The following is a 27,051-nucleotide window of genomic DNA, read 5'->3' as shown; positions in this document are numbered from 1 at the left end:
TCCACCAAACCCCTCGTAATTGGTAATCATATGATCAAAACAATATGAAAGCAGAACTATAGCTGATCACTTTGAAGAGATTGAAACCCATATTTGACTTTGATTACAGGGAAATGACTTCTCAAATCAAGAGGGTCTTCACACATGTTCACCACATTGAAGATGTTTGGATTGACATGCGAACGGAATTAGATATAATGAAAATGGAGTACTACAGATTAACTTTGCAGCAAATCATTGCTCTTAACATGCCTAAGATCCCATCAGATTTCCAAATCGAAGATGATGGCAATATTCTTATTATGCGAAGAAGTCTCATAAATTCAAGTTGAAGGGTGAAAAGGGATCTAAATCATCTCAAATCCTTGAACCAATTCAAGAGTCAGAGGAAGAATCGGAAGTTGAATCAGACAAAGAAGATGAGGAAGAAGGGGAAGTTGTGATCATATCTCCCCCAAGACCTACACAAACTCATGCACCATCCATGCATGAAAGACATTTTCTGCATGCATGAAGCACATTTTCTAGATGAGATAGATGATGATGTCAATTCATTTTCCATTGTTTTCACACCTTCCATTCTGGTTTTAGCAACTCCTCCCATTTTAAGAAATGAACAATATGAACATTTGGGAAGTGTGTTCAAAGATTTTCCAACTCTCACAGAGGGTCAAGTTTCTCAACTTGATACATCTCTAACATGTTTTGAGTTATTCATGACATAATCCTCTCATCATGTGAGTTATTCATGACAAAATCCTCTCATCATGCACCTACGAATTTAGTTGTGCAAACTAAATCTTGCTCGGTTATAATAGAGATACAATTAAGATCAATGTTAATGGTCTCCACTATCCCTACTTCCACAGATGAAAATTTCAGCTTGCCTGCATGGTTGAGTAGAATCACAATGAAGAGAAGGAAAATCGTACCTCCAAATAACATTCGTGACAAGAAAACTAAATCCAAATCTTTGAAAGATAAGATTGTTTCAAGAATCTTAGTTGATTCAGAGAAAACCAAGTTTGTAGAGGTTGTCAAGCCACTGGTGGACAAATCTGTTGAAGAGTTTACTCATCTTGATTACAAGTTCACCAAGGTAGAGATCGGAAAGCAATCATGACTTAGTCGCTTACAAGATGCTCAAGATGCACTTACCAATGTATCGAAAAGCAACCATGAATTGTGGAAAAAGAAAAATCAGCTCAAGGATGAACTTGCTCACTTGAATGAAGTAATTTGGCAACAATCTTCTAAAAATGTTGTTACCTCTCAGACATCCAAGGAAAAAAAGTTAGTTGAAGCTGCCAAGTCTTGGATAAGAGAAGCCATTTCTAAAAGAGACCAAGCTATTACAAATACAGTTAAAATCCTTAGACGTATCAAAGATATGAATGAAATGGAACAAGATTTGATTTCCTCCTTCACTCGAGAAGCTGATGATTTGAAAGAAATTTGTAATGACTGGGATGAGATTGCTAAGTCTAATTTGGATGCCATGGTTACATGTGACATCCTCCCATCCTTTGAAATGTTCTTTAGATATTAGAGACTTGTAGGCTATAAAGAAGAAACACACAAGCAGCCCTTGGAGATTGTCAGGCAATAGAAACCAGGATCACATGTGACTTAGAGAAAATTGGATGTCAAATTCTTGATGAACGTGGTAATCTGATTGCGCGTGAGGGAATGACTTTAGAATATACAATAAGGATCAATGTTGATATAGATTCTGAGGATTTGAATTCTCATACAATGAACAAGTTTTCTTCGTATAAATCTTTGGCAAAACACTTGCAATATTCTCATGCAGCAAATTCCAAGGTTGTGCAATCAGCATATGCAAATGCAATTAAGGATAGAGACGATATCAAAGACAATGGAGATTTCTAATCTCTCTACAATGTGTGATGTTATCATCAAATTCAAGGCTCTAAAGAATAATCTTTTTTATTGTTTTTTTGTTTTTGTTTGTGTTTATAGTTCAAAGAGGATGCATTGCATAGAAATATGTAATTTCATGTAATGCGAGTTACATTTGTAGTTGCATGTAACCAAATAATTTCCCTTCTATTAGACTTGGTCAAAGTTAGTTGAGTTGCTCCCACTTTTTCCTCCATCTTTTTCTCAACTCCTTTGCCTATATAAAAGAGTGACCCCTCATAAAATCATCTTTTATTTGTATGCAAGACAGCTTAGGAGAAACTGTGCCAATAGAACTTTGTTTGTATAACACCATTGGATAGAAAACTGAATACAAAGGAGCACTTGAAACTAGACTTTGATTGAGTGCAATTGTTACATTTGTGAATTGGAAGTTTTATCTATAATTTGAATGTCATATTTGATTCATGTAATCTTGTGTTATTCATAATTGAGTATAAAATGAGTTAAGAATCAACTGGAGCCAGTGCTTTACCTAGGAGCAATTGTAGAGATGTATAATTAAAAGCTTTGTTTGTAACTTATATCTCTTTCTTAATTAACAAAAGAATTAGTCTTTACTTTTACAAGTCTTTGTGCCCTATTAGGAAAGCTTATTCATACAAAATAACGATCGAACTTAGAGCCAAATCAATACACTTTCAACTAGCTTTTGAGTTAGTGTTGGTTTATCGATATCACCGTTTCAAACTTTTAGATAAAGTGCGATTAGAAATTTCACCCTGCCCATTATTCACTCCCCGAGTAAGTGGATTCTTTCTTAAAAGTTAAGAGGAAAGAATATTAGTAACACCCTTTACAAAAATCTCTCAACTTTTTGCTTACCTTGAGTTGATCCAAAAAAAACAAGTAGAAAGGGGAGCCTTCCCTTCAAAAGTAAGAGAGACTTTGTCTCACACATTGTGACTAGTCATCCTATTTTGCAACAAGATTTTACCCAAGTTTTCAGTTGCAAAATATCCACCCAACACACGAGATTCAAATAGAGTTTGACAGAGAATACACAATGATAGCAAAAAGGGACAAGTATCACATACCTAGTCTACTCCACACCTTCCCATGAAACATATACCACCATCATTATGGTTTAAAAAAAGGTGATGCTATCAAGGAGAAGAGAATCATGTAAAAACAATAAAAACATTTTAAATATTTTGCATGTGGTAATATAAGCTATCAATAGGAGTTGATGGGATAGGAAAAGATCAAATCAAAAAAAAAGGAGTGGGAAGAACAAAAGCCTATGGAGGTTCAAAAACATTGGTTTACCAAAAGGTTCAAAGAAACAAGTTAAACCTCAATGGTTCCTAAAAGCGTCTAGAAGTATAGATCTAGGTCTAATAAAATAATTTCATAATCAATACAAATCATACCTAAGAAAATAAAATGGGTTTTGTAGGACATGCAACAATAAATGCTCAAGTGAAAGAGGGATATAGGAGATCAGTTAGCTATTTCATGTTTTCCTCAATTGATGCAATCAAATCAACGTAGGTCAAGCATTAAACCTAAGACTATGAAGGTGTGCCTTTCATTGAGATACTCGATTCTAATGTTCTACTAGTTCGGAAAATATTGTGTTTGAGATACAATATTGACCACTTTCTACAATTATATCATATCCATGCATGAGTGAGCATGCGTGTACATGCAAATGTATATGCGTTTTGAAAATCCCCAGCAACAAAAAATATACTGAATACATGCCTTAATTATAGTAATGATAACTGCATATGTCAATTAAGGATGTCTAGTAACTAGTAACCGCGAATAGTGTTGATCTGTAGCCAACTATTTAAGTGCTTTAATATTTTAGCAATCAGTTTTGACAGATTGGTAAGCCTCGGATACTGAAAAGTAGACAGTTAATTGTTTTGTAACCAAAGCTCAACGGATATCCTAAACCCTGCCTCATCTAATAACCCTTAACATGTCTCCACCTCAAAAGACAAATATTTCAATATGGGGACTGAGTCAGTTTGGGTTCTTATCAACTGCTCAGTGTAAAAATACGGTGACTTCGCTATTCTCTTTTGCTTTAACCTTTTTTATAAATTGTGAAATTTTATTTCTAAGAAACTACACTGCTTCCTTGAAGCGGTGGTCTCTCTTTTGGTACTGAAGCTTCTGGACCTTGTTTGATCCTTTTTGTCATGTTATTTGTAATGATGTATTTATTCACTATATCACTATTAAAAAAATGAATTCAAAAAAATCGCAAAAAGCTCGAACTTATCCCAAAAAAAAATTGCAATACATTTATCAAGTATCCTGTGTTTGATGTTGTGTAAAGTAATTCAGTTTTCATCTGCCAACTAACTTTAGTGTTCAACTGTAGATAACTTCCCCCACCTGTCTTCTTGTGAATTTTCACAATCAACTCTGTTTATTGGCATCAGATACTAAGAAAGTCATATGCACAGCTGACTTAAATAAATATATTCAAACCAAAGAGCTTTAGCCCAAATTCTTTTTCTCTGCAATGTGTCTATCTTAAAAATACTGTGTTCTAACTTATAAATATATTTAAACGAAAAGAACTTCAACCAAAATCTTTAACTCTGCAACGCATCTAAAACTTATATACTTGAATCAAATAATAAAATATGTTCCATTTTTTCACAATCGTCAACCTTCTGTTTCAGTGTCTTCATATACAAGGAGACAGTCACATAGGGATTAGGGTTTTCAAAAAGTAATTCAAACTATAAACATTCCCAAAAATCTTAACCCCTGCCACATCCAACATTTATATTTAGCTGCACCCAAACTCTTACTTTTGTAAGATTGTGTTTATACAATCCTTATTTTGGAAGAGTTTATCTACCTCTTTCAGTTAATGCCAGGTTTGAAATGTTGCTAACATTTATGTAATTCGCTATCTACAATAACGAACCTTTTAAAAAAATGTTAATTAACAGAATGCTGCAAAGGCCAATATTGGGCATAGCACTATGCCATAAGATGCAACGGAGAATAGCCAACCACACACTCCATGACATGAAAACATGTAGCCTGAATTTCATGTCTACTTTTCATGCACAAGAATTACTGACCCGCATCATAGTCACACAAAAAAGGATTGACTGTTCAAATAATCATATCAATTATATGATTGATACATTACTGTTCATTCTCTCCTCTTTCTAAAAAGATGCACAATGCCGGGGACTACTGATTGCAAAAGCATTCTTACAAAACAGGCAATTTCCAGCAGATTAATATAAAAATAACATACATGAAAAGCAGATCATGTATACAAAGCCAAGAACTCCTGATTGCAAAAGCATTTTTACAAAACAGGCAGATTCCGGCAGATCAATAGATACATTAATTATATGAAAAGCAATTCATGCAAAACATTGTCCTTCTGACCAAGGTTCCCTGGTAAATATAATTACATCCCAAGCAATATATGACATGCTTCTCAAAGGCATTGAGTAGTGATGAACTAGTGTTAGTTACAATTTCATTTTAGCCCTGGAAATAGTAAGCAAGCTTCCAAAGAGCAACCCTTTTACATGGCTGAATGCATTTGCTCACCTTTTATTTGCTTTTCTCTTTTGCCCACACGAAGCTCCTTGTGATAGATCTAAAAAACAAGAGCTCGTAAGAAGAGAAAAAGAAGACAACAACCTGCAGTATCAAAGGAAGACTTGAATATAAAATCATTACAAGTTACTAATAATTTAACAATCGCATACATTATCAAGAAGGGTCGATTTTTTACTGTGTCAAAGTACAAAGAGAAAAAGAAGACAACAACCTGCAGTATCAAAGGAAGACTTGAATATAAAATCATTACAAGTTACTAATAATTTAACAATTGCATACATTATCAAGAAGGGTCGATTTTTTACTGTGTCAAAGTACAAAGTTTTATCAAGGACTCAACCGTGTGGCTTTTGAGTCAGTCCTATTGGCCAATAATTCATGAGACTGACTCGAAAACTATGCAGCTGAGTTCCAATAAAACATCATATCTGAGTTTTTAAACTAGAGCTTGAACACCATCTAAATGACCTCTTCAACAACCTGTATGAGCCTGAGAGGTCACACATTCAAATCTAGTAAGAGGTAGGGTCTGTTGTAAGCCTCACCTAGTGATATCTTAAGTAAATGGAAATTAAATCCTTTTGCCAACTTCCACATGGACTCCACTCTCATTCAACAAATTGGTCTCTCCTTTGGCATTGACCTAGAAATTACCTTTTAACTTTGCCTTCAATTATATAACTCCTAAAATACATCAGTGAAGAGGTATACAATATGCTTTATGTTTTGAATTTATATTTGTATGCACTCATTGTTACCCGTCACATTTACTCTCTATGTCAATTAACACCAGCCAATTTGCTTGAAGTTTGACTTCCATTCAAGCATGACAGCTATGCCATGCTTTAAATTTTAAATCTGTTTTGGTCAATTGGATAATGGACACAGGTGAGATAAGGTAAGCTTCAACTGCTACATTTACTAGTTCAACATGTGTTAGAGTCAATGTAGAGAGTGCAACAAATTTAACAACTGTTAAACCACCCCTGCCACAAAATCATTAAGATGGTGTCTCCATAGACTGAAAGAGGATACTCGGACCTGATTCTCAAGGTATTTTATCAACACACACACACACGCAGTTATGCTAGACAAGTAAGTTTAGATATATGAACCCCCAGGACACTTAAACCTTTTTTTGTCCATGGCATAAGGACTTAAAGACTGGTTGAATATACCTCCTGGTAATATTAATTGCAAAGAAGACTTTGACCTATATATACTTGATCATCTCTAAACTTGCAATATAACTTATGAAGTTATAAGTCATGACTCATTACCAATTCTGAGAACTGTTTACAAAATAACTAAGGGATAGTGTATTTGGGTACTTCTAGTCATTTTTAAACTTGCAATATAACAATTCTAAATATTGATTACAAAATGACCAAAAGAATACTTATATGGTGAATTTGAGCTCCCCTAGATTTTGTTGGGACCTTTGTTTCTGTAAGAGATCTTTGAGAAAAAAAAAATCTCAAGTGCCTTAAGTTATTGGATTTCCCTTAATGACACCGTGTACAGAATTACCCCATTTGCCCGCTCAATTCTTTCAATGAGCTCGTCAATCCGAGGGATGGGATATCGATTCTTTATGGCCCTCTTATTAAGCATCTAGTAATCAATACACATCCTAAGTTTACCATCCTTTTTCTTCACCAAGACAACTAATGAAGAAACGGGAGACTTACTCAGCCTGATGTGTTCCCACAGCAAGCAACTCTTGTATAGTTTTCTCAATCTCATCATTAAGCTGCTTCAAGTGTCAATAAAGTGTATTCATAATGGGCTTAGTACCCTCCTCCAACTCTATGATGTGCTCAATCCCTCTACAATCTCTAAACACTTTGTGGAGTGTTTAATCCTCAACTGTTGAATTTCAGGGTAGTAGGCAGGCTTATATGTACTATCCAATTTAGGCAGCATTTTCCACTATGCTGCCCATTCAATCATATCCTCATTACGGACTAAACACTACATATTCCTCAACGAAATCTGCTTAAGGTCATTGTTCCTAATAGCCTTATGGACTTGTGCTTTTTCATCCTTGATAAATCCCATCTCCATCCTCTCTGTGTTGATGTAGATGTCCTCGAGTGTATGCAACCAAGCCATGCCAAGAACCATATTTGTATTACCCTTACCCACCACAAAAATCCGCCTTAAATGCATAAGTATTCTGGAACTCTGAAATTATCTTGTTACACCAAAGGGTGTAACCATCTACCATCTTAACTCTAAGTCCCTCAAAATCCTTAGTCTGAATCCCCCTCCTGGCAACCAAATGTGAATCAATGAAGTTATGCATAGCACCTGCATCAAAGAGTGCAATCACACATTGCCCTGTCAAGAGTCCATGCAACCTGAAAGTTCCTTCCTTTCTCATGCTAGAAAGGTAGGCACAACCTTGAGGTTAAAATCATCTACCTCATCGTCATCATCACCTATAGCTCTATGTGCATTTAATCATAATCAGTTGGTGGTCTTGTAAAATCAGATTTATCCTCATCGTCATAGAACCACTCCATCATCTTATTCTTTCCCTTAGGCTTCATAGGGCAATCATTGTTAACATCATAGGGTCCCCTACAATAGAAACACAATTTTCTCCTCCTTAAATCATTCAAAGTTTCTTGATCTAAGGGGACTATCCTATCATGAGATGAAGCAGAAGGCTTCAAAGCAAACTTGTCTCGCGGTGTGGATGACTCAAGATTACTAGTCTTCTTCATAGCCTCATGTAAAGCAAGTGGATCCAAGGACTTAACCCATCGAGTGGCTCAACCAATCCCTCAATGAAGAGCATAACTCTCCTCTATTCAACAATATCATATACAATCGTTGAAAGCCTCTCGAACTCACTAATGAAGGCCTCAAGGCCACCCATTTGCCTCAAGTAAGAAAACCCCCAAAAATATAACTCGAGATCCTTATCAAAATGCTCTATCAATCTATCCATGAACTACTAATAAACAACTATCTGATCATGATGTAAGGAAACGAATCCATGGTACCACCAATCATGAATTACTCCATCCAAATGTAGCACAACAAATATAATGGTGTCCTCCTTAGTCATGGGACACAGTGCTAAGTATATATCGAGCTTATGTACCCAAGCTCGACTTGTCACCTTGCCATTGCCATCAAATTGGGCTAAGGTCATCTTGCTAGCTTCCTTGTGCAAGTTTGATTGTCTAGGCCTCTATCTCTTAGGTGCAAGCCTACCTTTAGTATGCCCCCGCTTCTAGTCAAGAATCTATCAAAGTTAATATTCTACTTGATGGCTTGCAGAAGACCATCCCGCTCAACAAAATGTGACACAACATCGTCCACAAAAGGTGCGGCCTCAATCTTAGTATTGACTACGTTAGCCTCAAGTCTCAAAAAACTAGGCCACTACAACCTATCATATTCACCAATATAACCAATCCTATCAATCTTGTCCTAACCCGATCCTTTGCTCTAATTCTATCTCCAACTCTAGACCTGTCATCAACTTGAGACCTATGTGAACTAACAAAATCATCTCGAGAACCTCTCTCCCTACTCCGCCCTCTAAGGAGTGCAATACGTTGCAGTGCGTCAAATAGTTGTCGCAACACATCAACAACATGATGCTGACCAACTGCCAGATCTCTAGAAGTCTCTTTGGTCTCTCTGTCAATGTCAGAACCAGTGCCAGCATCTATATACCCTATATCTCTTGAAGCACCTACACCCCTTTCACCAATACTACCAAAGTGAATCTCTAATTCTCCATCACCATGTAGAGAAGTTTGACCTTTGCGAGTCTAATGTCTACCCGGAATAAACCTTTGAGCCATGTTGTAACCCAATTCCCTGCAAAGTAGCAAGAAACTATCTGGTACCACTGTAAGAGCCATGTTGGCTCACTCTAGCAAGCTAAAAGATATGTTTTTGGTTTTTGTTTTCTTTACAATTTTTTTTGTTTATGTGACGAGTTTTTTTTGAATTTTTTCAATAAGTGTAAAATGTTGAAAAGAAATTGACAGGAAATACCAATAATGACTTTGCAAAAGACCACTAATTTAAATGTAACTCAACTCTTGTAATGTCCCCTTTAGGGACATTAGGAATTTTAAAGTTAATTTCATATAATATTGAATTGGGTTATGAGAATTTAAAGCAAATTTATAAAATGGGTCAATTTAATATATTATAAAGGGGGGTGGGGGCGGGTTATAAGGTAACAAAAGAAGAAGAGGACGAAAAGACAGAGAAATGGAAACTAAAGAGTCACAGCTTGATGCTTAAAAGAAGGGAGACTCATTTTTGGGTATGTGCTTGGTTTACGATTCAAATTTCAGTTTTTCTCTTGAGAGAGTTATTCGGAAAGCTTCAACTTTCATCCAACTTGAGGACGTAAACCCTTGTGCCAATAGACAGTGGACGCAAACCCATCGTCCGTGGAGACATTACACCAAGTGTCTCACATGTACTTACAGGTTCTTTTCTTGGTATTCCAATCTAAATGCAAAATCGTGTTTAAGATTGGATTTTTGAATGCTAGTCATTGTATTGCTGATGTATAATGCAATAACATATTCTAAGGTATTTTATGAGAATTTACTGGTTTATATTGTTGGTTTATAATGCATCTTCATATGTTAAAGTTCTAAAAATTATTTTGAAAAAAAATCAAGCAAATACCCATTTGGGATATTACAGTGGTATCATGGCTTTGATCTTGCCATACTGTGGAGTTTGTGCAAAAATAAATATTAAGGTAAAGTTCCAATATTGGGCTGTGTGATTTTGTTCACTTCACAGTAAGGACTATAGTCTTGGAGATAATCATTTAAATGCAAACCGATTTATTCAAACTGCGGGAGAGTATTATCTGGCTAGAGCTTAGTTTGGCAATGTTAATTTATACACAGATATTATATTTTTCAAGGTAGTGGGACCTTGGTGTATGAATCATTATTTTCACTAGATAGTAGTTTCCAAGAGAAAAAGAAACGACACAATTTCAACTTGCAGGTGTTCTGAAGGAGATATTTTATTGTTTCTCCAAAGTAAAATTTACACTATAATATATGGTGCGAAAGGTGGTTCATAGCATTTGTGAAAGAAAAATAATAATAATAATTAGATTAGTCTGAACAAGTGATATTGGTGAATGCCACAATTGTTAAATAGCAAGTTTGGCATACATATATATTCTACTTGTCAAGGGTTTAAAACCATTCGCATTTGTGAACCAGTCCATGCAGAACTTGGGGTTGAATTGAAATATGGAACTTCTGAAGAGTATTGATCAATTTTGTGAATCACTAAAGCATTTTCTATTTGTTGCAAACATTGACATGCATACTGTGTGTCGGGTATTCATATTGAGAGCCTTTGAGATAAATGGTCGAGTAGTGTTAAAAGCTTCACATTGATTAAACATTTATTTCTGCAACATGGTTAAGTATTGAATGCTGCAAGTGAGCTCCAAAGACGGTGAGGAATTTTCAAATCTTGTAGAAGATAACAGTTTATGGGGTGAATAAGTTGTGTTACCATGACTAGCTTCCTATGATACTTGGAAGTTGGTGTTGATTACAGAGGTAGAGTCTCTTAGCAAAGGAAAGGACTCAGTAGGAATGAATAGTATTTTGAATGCTATAGCGATCAAATACCATCATCGAGTGAGTGCCTAGACTGTTCTAGTAAATACAGGGTGATAGTGATGTTCCTTGCTCTGTAGCAAAGATCTCCATCCACCAAGAATACAAACTGTGTTTGAGCTGATAGCAAGAAGACAATTTTTTTGGTGGCTGCCTATTTCCAGGAATATAATCAAAATCACATGCGAAGCCATCACAGAGAGGAAAAATGTTGGATGTGAATTGTAGAAGGGAATAACCAACATTGGGTAAATGTATGAGAGCCAAATCTTTTTCTAGGCATCTCTATAAGAGGCACACAACACCAAAATACTTATCTTCGTGGGGCACAAGAATTCATCGGATGCTCTAAAGAACTTGTGAAAATCAAATCACAGAGAGTTGGTCGCAGGAGTAATGAGAATGGGAGTTCATTTGCAGAGAATGATTGCAGCCATTACAAGTATTTTTTTTAATATTTGCAGACATGTCATTAGAACAGAAACTCCTTGACCGTTACATCAGCCACCTAGAACTACTGTCACTAGTTTCTCCTACATGTTACGGGCAAATATTTGAGGTTAATAGTATATTTGGCAAAGGTATTGGAACTGCGTTATTCCCAAGTTCGGGTGTTTTGGCAAAACATGTTTTTCTGGGGAGTGGTAGTAGGCTTCACTATTAAACCAATGCTAGCGGTCTGATATGGATAGGAGAGTTTGAAATCATTGTCACTGAGCTAATAGAGATAGAATTGACAAAGCATATCTTTTGCAACTATTTGGAGTTCCCTCGCAGTGACGGATTTGAAGAAGGGTGTCTGGGTTGCCTAACACATTCGAACATCATCACCAAACCGGTAAGAATTTCCTTGCTAGAGCATTTCTGTAGCATTGTGCGTGGTGTACAACATCAGATTTAGCGGGACATTGTTACCTGGAAACAATGGACGAGGTGTACTCAATGTGTGAGTTATCACTTGGAACTGTGGTTATGGTCAGAAATGTTAGAGTGCTCTATTGGGCACAACAAAGCAATTGCTTCTTAATAGTTGGTTGTGCAACAGGTCGGGTATCAGATTTATTTCATCAGAGTCTGATGTTTTCAGGTTTCAAATTGAATATTGTAGCCAAAAAGGTCAGATTGAGAAACTTGTTTTGACAAAATCATTTGTCTTGCTTAGAAAAAATTGTGCAATTGTGTAGTCTATTGCAATTCAATTAAAGACTGAGTAGTCTATTGCAATTCAATTAAAGACTGAGGATAGATATTTTGAATTTTAATACCCAATTGCTTCCGGGCAAAGAGTCGAAGCCTACAAGCTAGCAGGAATAAATCTGAAAAACCACAATTACCCCTTCATAACAAAGTGTTTGACAAAATGCATCGAAGGGGAAAACCAGTGAAAAGTCTATTCAGCCTTGAGCAGCGTTGCTAAAGGTCTCTGCACATCGGTTTTCTACATTTTGAAAGAGCATTTATCTTGATAATTTGGGGAAAAGACTAGGGGTACCTAGCTATGGGAAGATTACAGGCTCTGAGAGATATTAGGAAAGATGTTATTAAGTTACAGCAGCAATTAGCGCAGAATTTCCCACCTGAAGCAAGAACTGAAGTACTCAGCATGTATGGTGAGTACAATAAACTTCCTCCACAAGCTCAAAAAGAATTACCCTTCATTGATTACATGGATTTCCATCAAAAACTTCAAAACAAGACTAATATGGCAAAAAAGAAGCCTTTTGAATTGGTCCGGGATCTCCTTGAAAAATATAGGTGCAAAAATTTCTCTCAGTTTTCGGCAGACCAAAATCAGCTTATAGGTGATTTTGAAAAAGAAGGGCAGTCTACCACTAATTCACAGCATTCTCATGATCATGTAGATGATGTTAAACATGGTACAGATTTATTCATTGATACTATGAAGGTAGAGGTCTCTTGTAGGGCTGCCGACACTAGTACTCTTGATGGGCATTTTGATAACACTTTGAAAAAAATTGTCCGATCACCCAATGATAAGGACTAACATCTTTTCTGAGCATTGATGCTGATTTTGATTCAGATCTACAGATCTCTACATATGATATGGATATGTATGATGAAACACTTTCTCCCACCTCATATGCATTCGACTTATCTCATACACCTACAAGTTCACCTCATTCGGAGAGTCAAATGATAGTAACTGAACGTAATATTATTGCAGCTTTATCACACTTTGATGACATTTATGGGATGTTTGAAAAACCCCTTTGGAAGGAACAGATGGAGGGGAAACAAGGGGGAGTTAAAGAGGAATTTCCATAGCTATTAATAAGAAAGGAAGAGCTGAAAACTATGAAATCAGATTACCTACACCTTCTTTCAAATCATGATCACCTCTTTGACCTTGCACAAATTTATTCGGAAGCGTTAAGGAAGAAGGAAGCAGAAGTTGATGTATGTACATATGAGCTCAGGAATGCCAAGAACACCCTTAAGGCTACTGTAGTGGCATTTCATGAAGCAGAAAATCAGAAATCAGATTTGACATGCTCTAATTCAACCCAACATTCAGATATGACCATTGAGGAGGTTTTCGGTGATGATGTCATGAGGGTTGATCGGGTTGAGCAAGATTCATGCACTTCCAGTGGGAAGACTGTACTATATGATGAGTCAGTGACAGTGGTTGAGGTTATGCAGTGTGACTATACAGTGGGGAGTGCTCGTCACTTTTCATTTGATCCACATGGAGAGGATTTGATGAGACATAGGTGCAGGTTGACTCAAAGATTGTATAATCCATTCTGGGATGAAGGTTTGCCATCTTCGAAAGATGGTATTAGAGGATGCAAGTATTTGAATCGGATGGTGATAGGAGATTACTTACACGGGCCCCAGTCAGTTTTTCACTATAGTGATACTTATCCGTATGGATCACTTACTTCTATCTCACAGGGGTGTGGTGCAGAAATAGGTTTACAGGGTGATTATGATGTCGATTGCCACCAACTAGATTACTTGCAGAGACAGCACATCCACAGGGGTCTCACATCTATAGTTATGAAGTTGCAAATACCTTCATTGGTTTGTATCTCCTTATGGACGATGAATGTGAGTTGTTTTCTTTCGAACCCAAGTATTAACAGAATTCGCAATATAGCTTGGTTGGGTTTCACTAATGGGCTTCACCAATCCTAGCATGGTGAAGATGAAATCAAAGTTGTGCAACAAGAGTTTGATGATCCTCTGGGATATGTTTTGATTTTGATGAATCCCTCTTGTGTGCAGAATTTGGATAGTTGGTGTGATGTATGTTCTTACACAACTGAGGGAGGCAAGACAAGATGGTTTTCTGAGTTGCTCTCTTTTGAGATGTTTACTCTTGCGACACCTAGAATTGGATTACTCCACAATTTCCAGCAAGGTGCTATCGTTTATGAGGTAATTTGGCACATATTTTACTCTTCAGGGGTATAGGGATTACAGGAGCTAGTGGATGATATTAGGGACATCATGCAAGTTTTTTAGGATCCAAGGATAAGATTGGTAGACTGATCGCATCATTATTGTTGGTTTCGCAGTTTGGCATATCTTGATTATATAATTACTAGTACGAGCTATGAAGTGCCTTGCAGATGGATATGGGACCCCGGTATTGGCTTATGGACTCATGATTGCTTGAGGACAAGCAATCTCAAGGAGGGAGGATTGTATTGTCCCCTTTAGGGACACTAGGAATTCTAAAGTTAATTACATATAATATTAAATTTGACTTCTGAGAATTTAAAGCAAATTTATAAAATGGGTTAGTTTAATATTATAAAGGGGGGGTTATAAGGTGACACAAGAAGAAGAGGACGAAAAGACAGAGAAGTGGAAAGTCACAGCTTCATGCTTAAAAGAAGGGAGACTCATTTTTGGGTATATGTTTGGTTTATGATTTAGATTTCAGTTTCTCTCTTGAGAGAGTTATTTGAAAGCTTTAGCTTTCATCTAGCTTGAGGACGTAAATTATCGTGCTAGTAGACAGTGGGCGCAAACCCATTGTCCATGGAGACGTCACACCAGTTGTCTCACATGTGCTTACATGTTCTTTTCTTAGTATTCCAATCTGACTGTAAAATTGTTTTTAAGATTGGATTTTTTAATGCTAGTTATTGTATTGCTGATGTATAATGTAATAACATATTCTAAGGTATTTTATGAGAATCTACTGATTTATATTGCTGGTTTATAATGCATCTTCATATGTTTGTGTTCTGAAAATTATTTTGAGAAAAAATGGGGCAAATATCATTTGGGATATTACAACTCTGCAATTATAGTTCAGAACTTAGGAAAATTACAATGTAAATTGAGGACCTGTGTATGGCACATTGTAAATGATGATATTGCAGCAGTGGTATCCTGCCAATTTTACACTTTAGTTACTGCGCCAACAAATGTAGATAGCAACTGATGATGGGAAACGCTGCCAGGTTAAGAGTGCCACTCGCAGCTCCCAGACCATGCCATGGGACTGTAAGAAACCACGCCCAACAGAAGTGTTTGTAATATCAGAGACAAATGTCTATATGGAGTTGTGCAAACAGACCAAAGAGTGCATTTACCGCTTCAAACTCCCAATCATTCTCGGTATATCTTGGACGCAGGTCCTCAATGATTGATTGCAGCCTGATAATCTCTGATCGCAGTCCTTACCGATGTTCACAATTTCAAGAAATATAATAGCTGCTCAAGATAGCAAATGCTGCATACCAAGAGATGATCGCATAGGCACTTGGAATACAAATTTCAGATATTTCCAATGCCAAGGCTCCAATTCCAACGAGAACTGTAAAACTCTTAACCCTCACATATGGATAACAATTTGCAGAATAAGACCAATACTCAATTCCCCATACAGCGGCAGAGAATTGAGTGTACAATCCAACTTCAGAATACTTAATCCAATTTGCTATACAACAGCACCAAATTGATTCTCAAATCAAGAGGAATCAATCCTCGAGAAAAAACCACAACTTCAAACCCTCACAAGACAGTATTAAAAGCAGTAGACAATGAGATGAATAATTCTTCCCATGGAGTCATATTATAATTCAATTGTACAATCTAGCTTCTCCACTACACTTCTCACTTACGAGGCTTCTCACTCACAATTTCAAATTATAACATGAAATAAGATAAAGCCCTTTAATAATTAATGCTTCACTAATAACTTTGTTATATGAGCTCCATAAATATGCTCAATCCACTGTTGGTGAAGACCAACTACCTGTGCCTCCACTGCACTGCTAAATATATCAATCACCCCAAATTAGACTTACTAAAAATAGCAAGTCTACCACAGAGACCCTCAAAACTCATTGTCAGCTCATGAGGATTGCAATGAACTGACCAATCCTGGCTATGGGAACCAGCTAAAAATGGGGACATTAACCTATAATTGTGGCAAAAAATTCTGCCAAATGGTGAAGTGATGAGTTAACATGTACATCTAGTCCGCCAAACACTCGATTTTGTAAGGCCACAAGCATACAGCTGTTACAGACTGTTCTAGGATGCACACTGCAAACCTTTGCTGAAACTAAATGTATTTACATAGCACTTAGCAATGAGGAGCTCTGACAGGAATATGGGTTAAGAAGGTATGCACAATGACCACCTACGTCGTTTCACTATGCAACAGCTATGCAAGTCTTGCAATTTTACTTTTCAGCAACCCTGAACAATTATTATGTTCAAATTTCATATTCAAAAGAGGTAGTTATAATAATTTGTTAAACAAATCTGATATAGAGATGAATCATGAAATTGTTTTACAATTTTGTATTTCCATATTAGAAACAACCTTTGCAACCAATTGACATAAGCGAGCCAAAGGAAGGGTTAAGACAGTAAATGAAAACAATAACTAAATCCTGGCTTTGTCAAAAGACTTCCCAAATTCTTAACAAACATACTTGATTCGAATTTCAAATCCTAAAGCAATACACACCAAAAACACCAGGATCCTGTGCAGCTGCTTAGCTAATTTCCTTTAGCATGCACTGTGCAGACTTTCGAAGAGTTGTGTAAATTTGATCTTGATAAGTCAAAAGAGGGAAGAAAAAAAGTGCAGACATGTGGCACATTTGTAGTTAAGTACTCATTGCATAATTATAATCCCCCTTGTTCATTCACAGCTGAAACTTCAATGCTAACATGCTGTTTAACAAGAAGATTCCAAATTATGCATTTTAGTATTTTACTAAAAAATGGAATAGGATCATGTCTGCCTCTAAATTTTAAGTAGAATGGAGCTGCATGGGACCATGCTGTTAAAGTCAAACTGAAACCATGTCTTCACCTAAAATCTCTCTGTGATGAATTTTTTATTTTCATTCTTTATTTATGCACATTTGTTCTCCAGATTTAAGATCATTTTGTTTAAAATTAGTTGATTTCCATCGTGCATGATGCTGTCCTTAAATCAATAGATGTAGCTTCAAAATATAGAAAATCAACCAACCAAATTGATGTCCGATTTGTGGTTAGAAAATAAGAGATCGGGTCTGAGTACAGGCAGTGACCTGCTCTCATATGTGGACCTACTCAAAACATATGGCCTTAGTGTGTTCTAGAGAATAAGCTACAAAACAAAACATGCTTAAAGTTTCCCAATCAATAAGTACTATCCCTTTAATTTGCAGTGGTAATGTTTTACCTGTTTTTTTCCCATCTCCACAAATCTCTGCTGCAATTTCAGCTGCTGTAATAGGTTTGTGAATCTGGACAAATAGAGCACACTGGATGATCAGTCATTTAACATAAATAGACATGAGTAAACTATAATTCTTAAAGCAACATCCACAACATAGTGACAGAAATACAATTTTATGTGAAATGTGCACAGAAACAGACAAACTATATATAGAGGAACAACTTACAGCATTCGCAACAGGGAACCAATGGAAACAGCAATTAAAGGTGTCACTTTCTGAAGGCATGCAATCATGATTCCAGTAAGTTATATTCTCAAAAGACGCAGTTGCATTCCAAGCATCAACTCCCTCTTTTTCTAAATTAGGAGCTATAGTAGAATCATTATGGTCCTCGGGTTTCATTTTTTCCAAGACAAATCCTTCAGATTGTCATGCATTCATTCAAAGGTATTATCAATGCTGTAGTCACATATACTGCACTAAAAACATACATAATACATACATAGAACCAATAAAGTAACTAAAAGGAAGATACTCTAAAAAATAATGAGGAAAGTAGAACATTAGGTTTGGAATTCTATGCAAAATCGAAAATAACTCCAAAATCAATCTGAAAAGTCAAAGGAATGTTTTGAATGAAATATTCAACTGAACAACCTAATGTATTAGAAAACAATTAGGTTTTTGCAAATTCCACTCAATGGGTTCAATGAATATAAGATTCTTATACATCGTATAGGATAGTAAAAAACTTTTATGGAGAGAAATTAATTATTGATTGTATCTCTATATTATTATTATCTCATGTCACTGCATTAGTATGTAAAATCGTAAAGATAAGAACAATAACAAATACTTGTTCCCAAACTGTAATCTGCAACAACATAATGTTATCTTTACACATTTCCATAAAACACATAAAAGGTCCAAAAAAGCATTTCATATTTGGTTCTTCATATTTCAATTAATTTACTAATCCTCATGTATGTCAACAGATACAACTTGTCAGTTTGGATCAGAAGCTCACAAGAAAGACAGTTAGAAGAACGTACAAAGTCAATCATCCAGTCAACCCTGCAGCTGCCACTTAAGTTCACTGAGAGTATGTACATGTAGTCTTGGACACAGATGAGACAGTAAAAAATATACCACACAAATAAGTAATAACCTTCATAATATTTGTCATCTTTCGTACTTAGAAATAATAAATATCTAAATCTTAGATGCATATCTTTTTTTGACAATTGACATGTTGATGACAATGACAATAATATTGTGATTGTATATATAAGCTACAAAATTAAGTTTCTGATAAGATAAACATAATGGTTCTCTGGGCAGCCAAAGAACCAGGAGGTAGCTCTCTATTGAGATGGAGAACTGAAAGAGCAACTCCTGGGAAATGCATAACATAGAATCCCCTTCATTTAAACAGGAGAACTCAGAAGATGAACAAGACGTTTAACACCCATAAGCAAATCAAACAACAGCTAAACTGAAACATGAGAAACATTTTTAAAACTATCCAAGAAAATTGCAAATTCCATTGATGGAAGCCCATTATAAAATTCTTCAGAAGATTTTCAGAATGAGCTTTTTTAAGAATGTACCTGTTGTGTTGTAAAAAACACACGCCCCATTGCAATACCCCATCTTTTTGCTTTCTAGCTTAGAGTTTAGTTAAGTCTTTAGGTTGCTGTAGATGGGTTGGATCCAAAACAGACTAGTTGAAGTTTGCAATGAGGAAGTTTTCTGAGGATTGTATGTCAATTGCACAATCCAGGTTTAAGAAGGATCTCCTTTAGAAAATCTGCCTCTAGATTCATGCCCCCTTTCAATCTCTATATAAGTTGATATGACAATAATTTGCTAGGTAAGCATGCAGTTGGAAAGATGAGAATTGCAAAGGTTGGAAATTGGAGCGTGATTCAATTGTACTCCATGCAACTGTTGAGGTGACTCGTATGTGGGTTGCTCACCGTGTTGGTTCCCAAAACCGCAGATTGGAATCCTATGAGCCTTACCTGCTCGATGCTGGGATATCCAATTGGTTGAGGCCAACTTGACAAAACTGAACAACACAGTCCAAGTTCCCTGCACTTCTAGCTTTGCAAAACCGAGGCGGGTGTACCTGATCCTGGACAATAGCCTTGTATCCAAGATCCTTATAGCAGATTGGTTAGAGCACAAACATAGCAAAAGCTTTCAAAATGGCAAGAATTATTGAAAACTTCAAACTTTGTGATTTGTGAATAAATGATTGTATAAATGTAATAATGTTTTAAATAAAGAATAATTATAGATTAATGCAACAGATGAATATATTATTTCTTCAACGGAAAGAAATTAAACAGTTGCCAGCATATGGATTATGAATTAAGAGCAAAAGACTAGTGCTTAATTAAATGGGCAATAGAGTCAATATTATTAGTTGAAACGTACAATTTTATAAAGTTCAATATATTTAACTATAAACAATTCTAATAATTCTGACGCAACAAACCAATTATGTAAACGCAATTTAAACTAGTCTAAAATGCACTTTAATTCTTGCAGAGACAAATTAGACATAAATACGGAAACAATTAAATATTCCACGATATCTATGTTTATCAAATTTAAAATGCCATAACAACCCAGTCCACTTATCCCAATATTAAAATATTTATAGAAGATAAATAAAAAACATTTACAAAGGACACAACTTAATCATAAGTTAGAACTCCAAAATTTAAAATAAATAATAATGCTAAGAATAAAATCACAATAAAGACATTCCTTACAGATGATCCATATCCAGATCGCACAAAATTCACCCACTAACTCAAATCCACAAGCTTAGTTCAAAAATCCATTTCTTCGACAATGAAAAAAAAAACTATAATACATCATAAAGTATAAAACAAGTAAAAATTAAAAATATCAATATGTCTCTCCTCGATTGATTTTACATGTCATATTTATAAGTGTTGAAAGGTGCTCATAAAACATCACACCAGTTCATGACAAATAACCACCAATATAAAATCTTAATATAATCTCGATGGTTTAATAATTCTTGGCCTTGTATCTTATCGGGCTCTTAAAGAAAATTAATCAATTGTTTCATATAGTTTAATTCCCAATGCACAAATTTGTGGTGATATTCTAGCCAAGACTATAGTTAGTGGGAGGAAATAATTTCTTCCTTCTAAGGCGAAGTGCTTTCCTGACATGGTGAAACCCATAGAAACTTGGACATTCGGCTCTTTCCTTCCGCACAGCACACAGACCTTTGAAGAAGATGAATATTTTATAACTTCTCCCGTGAGCGTTTTCCTCTGGACACAATCTTCTCATTCCTTTGGACGATTTCTTTGTCCAGATCGCAATACTCAGACTAAACATGGATTCCCGATCTTAAAGCTACCGTGGTTATGACTCGAAGCAGGTGTGCCCTCCTTATCGTGATGGGTTCCTTCATCCGCATACACATTACATGAACCTGTAACAACACAAAAAAAATTGTTAGGATTTATTGAATGAATCCGCAAGTGAGAACAAGTGACTCAATCCCTAATGCTCCCAAAAAAGCATTTGACTGGAATAGCATGTGTTGGATGTAATTTTCGAAAAATAAATAATGATTTTGGGACATGATTGATAACTCCTATTAGTGCACGAGATGGCATTTTAAGGTGTGGTCTCTAATAACAACCAAAAGGCTCTACCAACAGCCTTTGCATTGTCTGCAATTCATCAAAAACTGCATCAACCTTTGCAATACCAGAAACTGAGAGGCGTAATTGATAAGACGTGCGTTGGGAAGGCATCTGTGTCCCATTCCTGTGCTCAATATCCAACTTCTTAACACTCTTTGTACGATCAGTCCACTGACAGATCCCAGCCTGCTCTGGTTTCCATGTCTCCCTTAATGCACGATACTTGAGGACGAGTAGAAGCTCCCTAAATCTAAGAGACATTTTTTTCTGTGATAGCATATCCTCCAGCTGTTGCTTACTTTTATTTTTGTCTTCTACACTATCCTCCTCAGAATGCACTTGTTTGCACTTACCAATAGAGACCATGCTAGTGGCAGCTTCACATTCAGAATCAAGAAGAAGACTAGCAAATGTTTGGGTAGCATGCTTCTCCAATTCCAAATTTTGATCATACAAATCTCTCCAACACTTATCATTATCCTTTTTACTTAGAGCTTCATAGATGCTTCCCAGTTGGACTTCACCATTCATCAGAAAGCTCTTAGAATTAATACTGGAGTGGTTAACTTCTGCTGTCCTGTCTAGCTCAGAAAATGATGTTGTTGATAATGACCTTTCATTAAGGTTGCTGCCATGCAAATTGCATTGATTAGCTTCCACCAGGTCATCATCTTCTTCAGAGGTAACTAAAGTTGTACACAAAGAACAAGATGGATAGCAAGCTTTGGATGATACATGCATCTTGGAATCCCCCTTGGATGGTACAGCAACTTCACACAACGAAGTTTCACAAATTCCAAAAAACGGTCTTTCTTTTTGTTCATCCATTGCTGCATTTTCTCGCACCCTCATCTCAAAAGCATGCAGAACTTCTCCTCCACCTTCCTTATGTTTTATGGTATGCGGTGGATGTTGAACTTGAACAGCTTCTGATATTCTAGGGTCAGAAATTTCATGGTCATTTTCTACAAATAGATGATCTACAGGGTGAACCTCAAACTTTGCTAGCTCCTTTTCGTCTAGGCATCAACAACACCAACTTGTCATATTTTGCTTACTTATCAAGATAAAAAATGGAAACCAGAAATTTTAGGCTCCATAACACCGTACAGAGGAGTACAGGTGAGTCCATCGTCAATGTGTCCACCGTACATTGAGACACTATAACTGACACACTGTACAGATGTCTTGTATGAGGTGAGTACGTGATTATTGGATGGCTTGAGTAGGGTAATAGTGCGGTGTATGAGGATCACACGATTGTGGTACGAGGAACAAGTGGTGGTGTTAATGATGAAATGTAGGATTGATTATAACATTAAGAGCCTGTGAAAAATCCGTTGTGGATTATATGTACCTTTGTTTATTGTAATACAAAGAAGGCACTCGAGTCTTTCAATGGCAAGTTCTTTCCCAAAAGGGTTTCTCGTCTAAATTTGGTTTCCTGTATGCACAATTTTTTCTATGTTCTTGTTTCTTCTGCCTATCTCAATATTTTGAAGTAGATTCAAAATTTTAATTATTTCCCCTGCAAATTTGGCACTAGGAAGGTGTTTCCGCACTGAAACTTTCCTTACAAGTGGTATCATAGCCAAACCAATTTGTGTTAACATTTGGTTGGTCGTTTGTGTCAATTTGGTTCTCGCGAGGTTTCGCAAAGTGTTCATCTGTAAATTGAGATGGCAGGTACATCAGGGAGAATAGACATCAAAAAGTTCAATGGCACAAACTTTGAGTTGTGGAAACTTGAAGATATGTTGGTTGACCAAGATCTGTGGACCACTATGTCTGGCAACAAACCTTCAGGCCTGAAACAAGAAGATTGGGATATGGCGAATCAATAGGCCAAAGGACTGATAAGGTTGGGCCTTGCAGATTATGTTCTATTGAATGACCATGAAGAGAGAACTGCACGTTCTTTGTGAAAGAAGATGGAGAAGATGGGAGATATTTATAGAGGAAAATCCTTGGTAAACAAGCTCTTCTTGAGAAAGAAGTTGTGCTCTCTCAAGATGGACAGAGGAACGACTATGGCAGATCATCTAAATGCGTTCTATATGGTGATCACACAACTAAAATCTGTTGGTGTGTCCATTAATGAAGAAAAGCATTGTATGTTATTGCTAAGTTCTTTGCCTAATTCGTGGGACCACCTTGTGATGGTCATGAGAAGTACCACCACCCAATTTAAAATGGATGAAGTAGTTGTTGCACTTATATCAAAGGAGATGCGACGGAAATCTTCTAAGGTGGTCAAAGAGGCTCTCACCGTTTAAGACAAATCGAAGGACAAAAGCAAGGACATTAAGTCTGAATATACTGGAAAGAAGTTTAAAGTGAACTACTGGAATTGCAAGCAAACTAGTCACATCTGAAAGGATTGCAAAGAGGAGGAGAAGAAGAAAATGAAGAGTTATAGAGATTTGGAGTCTTCTCAAATGATGATGAAGATGCTAGCAATGTCGCTTTGGCTAATTGATCATTTGATGATGACTGGTTAGATTTAATCAATCTTCATGTGTAAGATATTTGTCACGATGCCATTTGTGACTCAACACCACAATTCAGTGGGAGTGCTTGGTAATGATGTAGATTCTTTTGTTAAGGAATGATCTTCATTAGTATTGCAGATGTTGCAACGTCGGGATCTTTTCACATCTGTTGAATTACTATTTGAAGATGTTTATCTTCATGTGACTGAAGGTGTTGACATCTTGAAGGCTCAAAAGCTCTTTGATAAAGGTGTGAATTATGTTTCCATTTGACATGTTATGGTATGTTCAAATGAAGCATGCTATCTCTTTAGTTGAGATGGCTAAGATCATGTTGTCATGTTTATGTTCCTGAGGCCATGGTAGGAACTTCTACATTGATCTTGGTTTAGTTTCTTTGTATTGAGTATATTGATCACTTTTTGAATACTTCGAGATATTGTTATGTTGCTATTGGACTTAGGCATAGCTTGATCAATTACAGGTGCTTATGGATACTAAGAGACAGTGGTGATGTTGTTTCCTCTTGCGATTAGAGATGTGTATGTTCAAATGGTTGATCATTTCAAAAGGAAGTCCAAGAGGCATTCACTTGATATGGACTTGAGAGGAGAGTGTTCTTAGTTGAGTCTTGGTTGGAGACTTGGATATCTTGATAAGCATTATCATTCCCTAAGCTCGGTTTGAGCAACGAGACAGTGTTTTATTTGAAAGGTATTGCCTAATGTTCCTTTCGGGTGTATTATGTTTATCTTTCATGATTATGGATCTTGAGCTATGATGTTAGCTAGTTCTGAAAGATTCATTTGAGAAATTGTAGGCATTGGTCATTTCCTAATACATTTACAATTGTTGACATTGGGAGATGAATTATTGGAAATAATATCAATTTGATCTTCTTGTGAGAAGCTTACATCCTTGATCCATGTGTTATGAGTTTTCGATGTTGCTATGGTTTCTTGTGCAGTTCTACAAAAGAGATCGTATTGACATTGTTGGCATCTAGAAGTGTACTTAGAAGAACATGGTACATTTGATTTGAAGTGTTTATATCTTTGGCCTTAGTCAGTTTCTACATGTTCAGTTTTACCTACAATGGTTTGAGATTGGCTAGAAATTTGTGATCATTGTTTTATGATCATGCACATCATGTGGGAGATGGCATTGTGGTTCCTGTATCCTATTCTATTTCTAGTGATTGAGAACATGGGAGAATTGTAGAGGCTTGTTTGAGAATATTTATGATTGCAAGTCACTGGTGTATTGTGGATGTTCTTGATGCTACAAGTTTGTTGTTGCACTTCTTTGATGTTGTCGAATGGATTCATATTAGACAAACATTAGTTGTGAAGTAGAAGCTTCTTAGTGTATATGTGGCAAATATTGCTTTGAGGTTTGAGACTGTATATTACAATTGTATATGTAGTTGATTTTGAATTCATGTTGAATACCATGAAGGTATCAAAATGAACACAGCTAAGTTTGAGTGGCGCACATGGTTATGTTAAGTAACTCTGTGGCTATGAGTATGTACTTTGTCAAGTGGGAGATTATTGAGGTGACTCATACATGGGCTTCTTGTCATTCAGTGGAGTACGACAGAGACACTATACTTGAGGCTTCGTACATATGTCTTGTATGAAGTGAGTATGTGATTACCAGAAGTCTTACGTACGGTAATCGTGCAATGTATGGGGCTCACACAAGAGTGGCATGAGCAACAAGCGGTGGTGGTAATGGCAAAATGTCGAGTTGATTGTAACACAATCTGAGCCTGTAGCATGTGAAAAATCCATTGTGGATTATATGCAACTTTGTTTACTATAATATAAAGAAGGTACTAGGGTTTTTTTGTGGTGGGTTTTTTCCCAAAAGGATTTCCCACATAAATTTGGTTTCCTGTGTGTCCTGTGTGCATGGTTTTTTCTACGTTCTTGTTTATTCTGCCTATCTCAATATTCTGAAGTAAATTCGAACTCTTATTATTTCCTCTACAAATTTGGCATTAGGAAAGCATTTCGGCACAGTTCCTTACAGCGCCAATTTAAACAAATCCGTTCCTTATAATCTTTCCAACAAACGCCGGTCAAAAAGATAGAGTATAATACCACAATAACTTCCTGGGATTGACAGAGTAGTTCCAGCTAATTTCCTTCCTCTGAAAGAAGCTTCCTTCAACTCAAGCTCATCCACGACCACACCTGCAACTCCAATCCCCAAGAACACAAATCATCATCCAATTAACTAAAATAAAACTTTTAAAATATTTGAAGAAAGATTCACAACCCGCATTACCCATTTAAACCATTTAAAACTTTTAAAAAGCAGCCCAAACCCCACCAAGGTTAGGGTTTCATTAGTACATCAAGAAGTAAAATTTAGCTTGTAAATAGATAGACAGAAAATGCGGAGAAACTGAGAAAGAGAAGTTGCCTGTGATCTTGGGCCTGAAGTAATCAGAAACAGGGCATTGGCCATTGTATTTGATGACACAGGGAAGCTGGTGTACTTTGTCAGTTATATCCAGACACCCATCAGATATTCTGATGCTTCCACTCACTCCACTGCAAGATACAGAAAAGCCATTCTCTGTAACGCCGTCCATTAGGTGTGTGTGAAGTCAATGCGAGTAACGTTCTCCAGGGAATAAAAATCAGATGATAAGCTTGTTCGCCACAGTACAGGGAACCTCGTCCGATGCGCGAGCGGGAGAATGAGATCATTGTTAATTTGCTTTTCAATTTAAATGAGAAGCGAGAATAGTTGAGCTCGCTTCTTGTGCACGCTTTGAATATTTGGTCTTTTGGTCGCCTTCAATATTCCTAAAGTTATAAGAATGGTTGAGTTCGCTTCGGGCCCGTTTGGTTGCTGGAATACAACCGGAATAGGAATAGGAAATTAGAATATGATTTGTATTCTTTGTTTGGTGTGTGGAATAGGAATCGGGAATAGGAATACGTATTTTCATTTTAGTCTCAAAATGCGCTTTTGTCCATTTCAAAAAATACTTGTAATTGGAATTGCTATTCTTACATTCATTTTAGCTTTCTCA

General features: G+C 36.4%; 1 protein-coding gene across 3 annotated transcripts; it reads right to left on the bottom strand.

Annotated features, from left to right (window-relative positions):
* Window positions 1-5,133: 5,133 nt before the first annotated feature.
* On the bottom strand, window positions 5,134-26,742 carry LOC149578338 (ribonuclease H2 subunit C-like protein). Of its 3 annotated transcripts, none has more exons than XM_089828312.1 (5): window positions 26,433-26,742; window positions 26,108-26,200; window positions 18,032-18,225; window positions 17,809-17,872; window positions 5,134-5,536 (listed from the first exon to the last, which is right to left on the bottom strand). In XM_089828312.1, the coding sequence occupies exons 1-5, from the start codon at window positions 26,602-26,604 to the stop codon at window positions 5,484-5,486; spliced, it is 576 nt and encodes a 191-aa protein (XP_089684438.1). In that variant the 5' UTR covers window positions 26,605-26,742; the 3' UTR covers window positions 5,134-5,483. The 3 variants fall into 3 exon arrangements, with proteins under 3 accessions (XP_089684438.1, XP_089684445.1, XP_089684443.1); XM_089828319.1 differs by having other exon boundaries at window positions 18,032-18,081; window positions 26,433-26,731; XM_089828317.1 differs by having other exon boundaries at window positions 5,134-5,580; window positions 26,433-26,730.
* Between the last annotated feature and the right edge of the window lie 309 nt (window positions 26,743-27,051).

Source organism: Cupressus sempervirens, chromosome 1 (genome assembly GCF_028749045.1).
Source record: "Cupressus sempervirens isolate cs-2001-9-10 chromosome 1, ASM2874904v1, whole genome shotgun sequence".
NCBI classification, from domain to species: Eukaryota; Viridiplantae; Streptophyta; class Pinopsida; order Cupressales; family Cupressaceae; genus Cupressus; species Cupressus sempervirens.
Note: the sequence above shows the minus strand (reverse complement) of the source record. Positions and strands in the feature narration are given on the sequence as shown.